The 8622-nt window shown below is 71.7% G+C and overlaps 1 protein-coding gene across 2 annotated transcripts; it reads right to left on the minus strand.

The window, feature by feature from the left end:
• Positions 1-963: 963 nt before the first annotated feature.
• BRAT1 (BRCA1 associated ATM activator 1) lies at positions 964-7809 on the minus strand. 2 transcript variants are annotated; one of them, XM_079771199.1, is made up of 14 exons: positions 7210-7809; positions 6760-6902; positions 6463-6617; positions 6012-6156; positions 5324-5696; positions 4982-5098; positions 4620-4711; positions 4015-4133; positions 3747-3939; positions 3495-3568; positions 2666-2768; positions 2453-2551; positions 2123-2298; positions 964-1892 (listed from the first exon to the last, which is right to left on the minus strand). In XM_079771199.1, the coding sequence occupies exons 2-14, from the start codon at positions 6884-6886 to the stop codon at positions 1194-1196; spliced, it is 2472 nt and encodes an 823-aa protein (XP_079627325.1). In that variant the 5' UTR covers positions 6887-6902; positions 7210-7809; the 3' UTR covers positions 964-1193. The 2 variants fall into 2 exon arrangements, with proteins under 2 accessions (XP_079627325.1, XP_079627324.1); XM_079771198.1 differs by having other exon boundaries at positions 6012-6159.
• Between the last annotated feature and the right edge of the window lie 813 nt (positions 7810-8622).

The following is an 8622-nucleotide window of genomic DNA, read 5'->3' on the forward strand; positions in this document are numbered from 1 at the left end:
TGAGCGCCCTGGGTGAGGCCAGATGGCCAGGATGTGGTCTGAGTGACCTCGGGGAGTAAGGGGACAGACCTGCCCAAGTGGGGGTACACGGAAGACCCACCCCAACTTAAACTGGACACCTGAAGGGCTGTGCTCCTAGGGTAGGAATGGGTCAGTTACACCTCTCCCCGCCCCGCTCCACAGCCAGGGAGCGTTTCTCAGAGGCATCGAGCAGCACACGTAACGGTGCCACGACCCCACGCAAATGGCACCACAAGGCGGCCGTGAAGCGTGGCGGGCAGGTGGTCGGACTGCTCGCCCTCCCACACCCTCGGCCTCGGCACCGTAGTCATCGTCGTCGTCGGGTGTGCCACGTGACCCAGTCTGAGCCGGGGACTGTAGGTGACGTTCGTGACTTCTGAGCCTCCCAGGCCCCCTTCCTCGGTGTTCCGAGGTTGAGCCGGCCTTGCCTGCCTGAGCTGAACCCACTTGGCCGGGATAGGGAATTGGACGGACACGTTGTTGGATTCCGTATTTTGTTGAGGATTTTTACGTCTGAGTTCATGAGAGGACTCGCTTTCTTGGACCAACCGTCTCTGTCTGGATGTGGTGTCTGGGAGATGCTGGCTTCGGCGAGCGAGTCGGGAAAGTCCCTCTGTTCTGCCCTCCAGAAGCATTGCAGAGAGTGGGTCAGCGTGACCACGGAGCTCCCCCTGCCTGGGGGAGGCGTGAGCTCGGAGTCACTGGACGCATAGGGCGACTCTGGGGGTTGCGGCTGGAAGCCCGGCCGTGGTTGGATCGGGGGCCACCATCATGAGCCAGGGTCCAGCCCCATCCAGGCGGAGCTCAGTGCTCGGACCCTTGATCATCCCAGAGGCCCGGGGCCCAGGGCAGACCCACAGGCCAGAGGCCAGTGGCTGCCACGGGAGGTCCCTCCTCGCCCCTCCTCCTGGCCGGCGTCTCAGACACGGCTCGGACTCGGTGGCCTGTCACAGGTGTTTATTTTTAGTAGAAAATAAGCCACTTTAATAACACTTCCAAACACGTGACTGACCGCTGGTCTCCCCCAGCCTGGCTCCCGAGGGTCCCTGTGCAGCCAGCCGAGCTGGGGCCCGGGGCCTGAGGGAGGGACAAGGCCCAGCAGCAGAGAGACAGGGCAGAGAGGTCGCGGGGGGCAGAGAGGTCGCGGGGGGCAGGGGGGTCACAGCGGGCCCTCAGTAGCAGTCGGCCTCGTTGTCCCCCCGGAGGCCCACGGTGGCCAGCATGTCCTGCAGGAGCGACTGGGGGTTCCGCTCCACGTGGTCACTGCTCTCGGCCAGCGCCCCCCGGAGGCCCTCCAGGTCCATGGACCGCAGCACGGCCAGCACGGCCTCGGGCTCCAGGGGCCCCAGGGGCTGGCCCTGCTCGCCTGCCCGCCACCTCTGCAGGGCGGCCTCCACGGGGGCCACGTCGGGGCTGCCCCCCGCCTCCTGCACGCCGTCCCCGGGGGCGGCCTGGTCCCGCAGGAAGAGGAGGAGGTCACAGGACTTCCGGGCCACGGGCCGGTCGTAGTCAAACAGGGCGCGCAAGGCGAACTCCACGAGCTGCACGCGGCAGGCGGCGCGCAGGGCCTGGGCCACGCGGGCCGGGGCGGCGGCCTCCGGGGCGGCCTCGGCGGGGGGGCCGGGGGGGCCGGGCGGGCCCAGCGTCTGCTCCAGGAACACCCGCGCCAGCTCCAGACCCTGGGCCCGGACCTCCCAGTCCAGGTCCCGGCTCGCCGCCTGGAGCACCCTGGCCACGAAGCGCTCCGTGTCCTCGGCCGCCTCGGCGTGGCCATCCCGCAGCCACTGGGTGAAGACCTGCATGGCGGCCCGGCGGGGGAAGCCCTCCGCGTCGGTGGCCAGCACGTGCAGCAGCTCCAGGAGCAGGCTCTTCTGCGGACGGAGGGTGCGGGCGGGCGGAGGGTGAGTGCCCACCGCGGGGTGCAGGGAGAGCCCCCAAACCCGCCCACAGGCCTCAGGCTAAGCACGTGCCCCTCGCCCTGTATGTGCTCATCTGTCACAGGAGGGGGGTGACCGCATCCACGCAATGGGGTGCTGGGAGCTGAGGGGGAGACCCGGGACGTGCTGGACAGAGCCCTGCCCCAGGCCCTGCCGCCGCCCACCTGCGGGCCCCCCGGGTGCTCAGGGCCGGCGGGGCTGGCGTGCAGCCCTCGGCTGGAGAGCTGCCCCACGGCGGTCACGGCGCTGGCTCGGACGTAGCTCTCAGGGTCCTGCAGGAGCTGCTGCGCGAGCTCGGGCACCTCGGACGCCAGGAGCGCGTGTCGGAAGCCGGCCTGTCCTGAGGGTGCGAGCGCCACAGCAGCTGTGACCGAGCTGAGCCCGCAGCCTCGCCCTCTCCCCGGGCAGCCTCTGGTCCAGGCTCCAGAGCCAACCGGGGTGACCAGTGCAGGTGCCACAGCACCCCCCCCCCACCCCGCCCCCGCCGCACTCACCTGCCCAGTGTCCGACCACCTGGGTCAGGAACTCGAGGCCCGAGTCCCGCACCTCCCAGCAGGGGCTGCACAGGCGCCTCTGCAGCACAGGGAGAAGCTCTGGGGCGGGAGGGGGGTCAGAGTGGCCCCGCGCCCGCCCCCTCCCGGCCCCGCCCCTCCCGGCCCCGCCCAGCCCTGTGGCTCCCGGGTGTGCCCTGCGGGAGGCCGGGTTACCTCTGAGGAACAGCTGGGTGGGGGGGTCCAGGGCGCAGCAGCCGGGGGGCGTGGGGGCGCTCAGGAGCCACTGCAGCGTGGCCTGGAAGGCCTTCTTCAGAACCTGGGGAGGGCGGGGCTGCAGGCCGGAGGGAGCGCCCCACCCCGCCCTCCACCTGCGTCCCACCCTCCCTGTGCCCGTGCTCCGCCCTCCCCGTGCCCCGCCCACCACCTGCGCCCCGCCCACCCCGTGCCCCCGCCCTCCCTGTGGCCCCGCCCTGCCCCGCCATGGGGGTCAGATGGGCTGGAAGCAGAAGGGGCCTCTGGAGGAGCGAGGGGAGGGGAGGGGAGGGGAGGGGAGGGGAGGGGAGGGGAGGGGAGGGGAGGGGAGGGGAGGGGAGGGGAGGGGAGGCAGCCTCCTCGGGACCTCACTCCTGGGGAAACGCAATTTCTGCCCAAGACACGAGAAACTAGCAGCGCCTCTGCCTCAAGCCCCGGGACCGGGGGCCTCGCCCACTCCCACTGCTGCTCGGTGCGTGGGTGGGAGTCACTGCCCCCCCCAGGGCCGCTCAACCGCGGGGCTAGGAGAACGGTGGTCTGCAGCAAACACCGGGCACCGGCGCAGGGCCCCCTGGCTCTGGGCCATCTCTCCCGGCGAGAACCCGTGCGCAGCCCCCTCCTGCCCTCCCCGCCCAGCTCCCAGCGCCCCATTCAGCCAGGCCCGGCCGAACCCGCAGCCGCCTGCCCCTTAGAACTCACTGGGGAAGCACACTGGCCTGGTCGGAGGCCTGCAGGGCGCCCCCCACCTCTGCCCCTCTCCCGCCCCCCAGGCCTGCCCCCCAGCCTGTACCGTGGGGCTGGAGTCGGGGCTCCGGAGGTAATCCAGGAGGACGGCAAACACCTGCGTCACCAGCTCTGGGGGCCCTGGGACAGACATGGTGGGTGGAACCCCCACCGCCCGCCCGCCCTGGGCTCCCAGACCCATCCCAGGGAGTGTCCCCCGACCCCCACAGGACAACAGCCCAGGACGTCCTGAGCAGGGAGGGAAGGGCGGCCTGTGGGACCTGCTCACCCGAGCCGAGCGCGCCGCACCCTCGCTCACCTGTGTCCTCAGACAGCGCCCCCAGGAAGCCGAGGGCCGCGCGCTGGACGCGGACGCAGCCGGCCAGGATGGCACAGAGGCGGCCCCCCACGTCGGAGCCGGAGGCGGGCACCGCTGAGCCATTGCAGAACCGCAGGACCGTCACCGTGGCGCCCAGCAGGGGTGCCTGGGGCCAGGGCGCGGGGCGCTGGGGCTGCGGGAGCGGGGGGTCAGCGGGGTCAGGGGCTGCTGCCCGCTGCCCGGGGGACGCAGGCCGGGCCACACCTACCAGGGGCTGCAGCAGCTCCAGGTGGGCCAGGGTCTGGCACAGGAGCCCCACGCAGGCCGACCGGGAGGACAGGAGCGTGTCCGCCGCCGCCGGGTCGCCCTCGGGCCCGGCCGGCAAGCCTGTGGGGACCAGAAACAGCTCCCGGTCGGCGGCACGTCCCGCAGGCCGCACAGGCCTCGCCACCGTCACCAACCCCCAGCCACCCCCGCGCCAGCGACCAGGAGGGAGGTTCCACGCCGGGGCTCGTCAGGTGACAGCAGCCGACCAGGCTGGGCCCGAGCCAGGTCCAGGGCTCCCCAGGCCGAGGCCCCGCCCATCCTGGGGCGGCTTCTGTGCCAGGAGCTCCTCTCTGTGCCCGCCACAGGCACAGGGCACACCTGGTCCCTCTCTACCCCTCCCCTCCGGAGGCTGAAGTGGCAAGTCCCGGAGCCCAGCCGGGCGGGCGAGGCGGCTGCTCTGGCCACGTGGTGCCCACGGGGGCCACGCGCCCACTGACTCGGGTGGGGACGGGAAGACAGGAGCAGCGAGCTGGGTGGCCCCGTCCCACCCTCCACCCCTGGTTGGGGTGGCGTCCTCCCACGGGCGTCTGCCCTGCCCAGCGGTACCTGGGGGCGCGGGGGCCGGCGCGGCAGCCTTCAGGACGCAGGCCAGGGGCTGGAGGAGGACGGCGAAGGCCTGGGTGCTCAGGGCCTGGGGACTGAGGACGGAGGGCGCGGTGAGCCCTGCTCCCCCCCAGGCGAGCGGCTGCCTCGAGTGGCCCAGCCAGTGGGCAGAGGGCAGTGCCAGCACCTGGACACGCCCTGAGAGGCAGCTTCCCACAGGCACCGCGACAGGTACCCAGGCCCCAGGCGGGCGGGGACGAGGGAGCAGCTAGGAAATGCCCACGGCCTGGCCACACCGCCCGGACAGCGCTGCTCGGACCGTGGACAGCGAGGCCCCGCCCGCCCCCCGCAGGAGCCACACTCACCAGTCCTGCAGGGTCAGCAGCCCCAGAGCCAGGGGCCCTGCGTGTGCGGGCCTCAGGCGGCCCAGAGCCCGCGCCACCGTCTCCCACAGGCTGCGGTCGGAGCTCAGCGCGGGGGACCTGCAGAGACGGCCCGGCAGGCGAGTGAGTCCGGTGCTCCCCGGGGCCACGCAGGGCCAGCGCGGCTGCCATGCCCGCGGCTGCCGTGCCCAGCGGGGACGCAGGTCCCTCCAGGGGCGCAGGCGTCCAGACCCACCGGTGGCCCCTCTACTCCCGGCGTATCAGCCACCCTGAGGCTCCCGGGAAAACCAGCACCCTCTGCCCCCCTCTGCACCCGGGGCTGACCGGGCCACGCTGAGGAGGAGGTCCACCAGCGAGTGTGCGGCTGGCACCGGGTCCTTCTCGAGCAGACAGGCCACCAGGGGCCTCAGCCGCACCCAGAGGACCTGCGTCCACGGGCGGTGGCAGTGCCCGAACGTGGTGGTCAGGACGTTGAGGGCCTGCGTGACCCGCGGGGCGGCGGGGGAGCACAGGGACTCCTCGATGTGGCCCACGATCCTCTGGGCACTGGCCGGCCAGTCGCACGCCTGGGGGCCGGGGGGGCCCTCGGCCTGGCCCCACAGAGACAGGCCCAGGATGTGCGCCAGGAGCTGCCCGGCCGCCGAGGCCACGAACAGGCTGGAGTCTCCCTGCAGGGCGACCACGGTGTCCAGGGCACCTGGGGGGAGACGGCTCAGTGTCCTCTGCTCAGGAGCCCAAGCGCCCGAGCTGGGCGGCGGGTCAGCGCTGTTTGCTGCCGGGCGTTAAACCCACAGCGCCCCAATCCCTCCTCTTAGTTCCAAAGCCGCCCGCTGGGCCGCAGCCGCGAGCTAGGACGCTCCCACTCTCGAGGGGCCTCCAGCCCCCCGGTCGCCCCAGGGCTCCTCACACAGCCCGACATGCCTCCCGCCGCCCCGCGGGCCCGGTGAGGAGGTCCCGGGGCCTCGCAGCAGGGGCATGGCGAGGCCACAGCGGGCAGGCGGGGGGCACTCACCGAGGTCGGCCAGGAAGTGCAGGGCGCTGGGGTGCTGGGCCAGGGAGCGCAGGCCCTGGATCCAGCCGCTGCGCACAGTGGGCGCCGTCCAGGCCGCTCCGCCGAGGGGGCCCGCCTCCCCGAAGAGCCCGGGCAGCAGCTCCCCCTGCTGGAGTGGAGAGGAGTGGGCCCTGGCCTTGCTGGGGCAGGCGGCTGGCTCTCCGCTCGGGCCCTGGGCAGCTGTGCCGGGAGGGGCAGGCGGCCCCGGAGCCCCGTCTAAATAAAGGCTGGTCGATCCTGTTGGTTCGTCTCAGGAATCAACTGACCGGGCGTTGATGCCGGGCGTTTAATGCCCGGGGGTCCGGCTGTCCCCTGCCCCACGCCATCCCTTTACAAGGCAAGCAGCACTGCGGAGACGGGGGGCGGGGGGTGACAGCCCCCCGCTTTATGCGCCTGCGGGGAGAAGGCTCACCTGCAGGAACCGGAAGCAGTCCTCTTGGGCGGCGAGCAGGCCCGCGAGGCGGAGCGAGAAGGCGAGGACGCGGGGACTCAGGCGCGGGGCCTTCGGCACCTGGAGCAGCAGCTCCACCAGGCAGGGGCTGTCCCGCAGCAGCTGCAGGCTGGACCCTGGTCAGGGCCGCGGGCCGTCACCGCACAGCCACGCGTGCCAGCGGGCTGCTCTCCACTGGCAGCTCCCCCCGCCCTCCAGGACAGGGGAGCCCTGTGCACCCTCTGGCCTCTGGGGAAAGTCAAGAACAGCGCCCCTTACCTGCTTCAGTGAGGGTTTTAAACCAGTCCAGCAACTTCTCCAAGCAGGTGTCATCGGCCACGGGCTGCCTGGGGTCTGCCAGAGCCGCACAGAGAGCCGGGAGGAGCTGCGAACACTCGGGGTCCATGACGAGGCCGGGGGTCCTGCAAAGGAAATGTCAGGGCCGGCCCGCACCAGCCCTAGTCGCAAGCAGCCCCCCCCCACGCCTGCTCAGGGCCCAGGACTGCCACACAGCGGGCGGACCACAACGATCACAGCCCTGGGGTGATGCAGGCACGGATGCAAAGCCTCAGCCTGGGGCTGGGGGCAGCTGGATGGAGGTCTGAGCAAGCCGGCCCTGCCTCCTGGTCGCGGGGCTGGGAGGGAGTCAGTCTGGGGTCAACCACGAGACCTTAGGAGCTCAACGCTGCCAACTGTGGACTCTGGTGAGGGCAAGAGCATGATGCTCACCGAGGCTGCAGGTGGCCCGCGGTGGGGTGTGGGTACGTCCGGGGCAGCTAAGTGCTCAAGTGCGTCTCAGTCCGGGGTCAGCGCGTCTGAGTCCGGAAACACTGCGGCCAGCGGTGTGTCCACACGGCCGTCCCTCCCGAGCCGGGTGTGCACCTGCGTGTGTGGCCTGGGCGAGGCGGGGGGCCCTCGTGTACACGCGGTAACACGCACCCCGAGTGCAATATGTAGCCTATAAACAGCCCGGGGTCAGGGAGGGCTTTGCGGCGGGGGTGGGGTAGGGGGTGGCCGGTGTCTCTGTCGGGGTCAGGAGGTCCGCCCGGGTCGGGGTGTCCGTCTCCACCCGAGCGAGGCTAGGTCTCCGCAGTCCGGAGTCGGTCTGAGGCCTGTGGACCCCGCCGCGGGCGCCGAGCCCGGGCAGCCAGGAAGGGCCACAGGGATCGGGGGACGGCGGCCGCAGTGCCGCTGGGACCCAGCCGGGGCCGCGCACGCCAAGCCCAGGCGGCTCCCCGCCTTCGCCCGAGGTCCCGATCCCTCCGACCTGCACGGAGACCGCAACCCTTCCGCTCAGTTCCCCCACTCCCGGTCCGTCCGCCGCCGAGGCCCCGCCCCTCCCACAGGCCCCGCCCCGGACCGCGCCACCTGCCAAACCTGGAGGGGGGAGGACGGGGACGGCGGGCATGGGAACGAGAGCTCCCGCGAGACCACTCTAGAGCCCGGAGGGCCAGAGTTAGGGAACAGGGTCAACGTGAAAGGCGTTGGGGGCAGGCCAGCGCCAAACCGGTCGTCCCTACCGAGAACATCCCCCCGACGGGATACTCAATGGTACGTGCCAGAGCGTCCGGCGGGCCTAGCGCCAGGAAGGCGGGGCTCCAGGAAGGGGCGGGCCTATTCCCGGAAGGGGCGTGGCCTATCGGGCCGGGGACCTCCGGTCTGGAATGGGGGTGGAGCACGTGCCCGAAAGGGGCGTCTTCACCCTTGAGGCAGAGTCCGCGGTCCTCTGGCCTCACAGCTGGGCCCTCCGCGCCCTCAGCGGCCCGCGGTCCTCAAGGCCCGCGGATCAACACCAACAGGCTCCTCTGCAGTCAGTGTTTCAGCCGCCTTCGGGGAAATGCCTGGCCCACCGGTGTAAGGAGGCGGGAAGCAGCATTCCCGAGCATTGACGTGAAATAAAAAGGGAGCTTTAAACACACTCATTGTGATGGGAACCACGTCGGACCACACCCTGCCTGACCCTCACCCCCCCGGGCCCTCAGAACTGCTTGGTGAAGAGCGGGGAGCCGCCCTGTTGCTCCCGGAACTGGACTCTGGGAAACGGGATGCGCCTCGTCGCCGGCCCCGGTGGTCGGGGGCGGGGGGCCCTTAGAGGCGCTGCGCGAAGTGCTCCCTCGATGTGAACCGCGGTTCTGCAGCGCC

The sequence above is a fragment of the Cnephaeus nilssonii genome (assembly GCF_951640355.1).
Source record: "Cnephaeus nilssonii genome assembly, chromosome: 5".
Taxonomy (NCBI): domain Eukaryota; kingdom Metazoa; phylum Chordata; class Mammalia; order Chiroptera; family Vespertilionidae; genus Cnephaeus; species Cnephaeus nilssonii.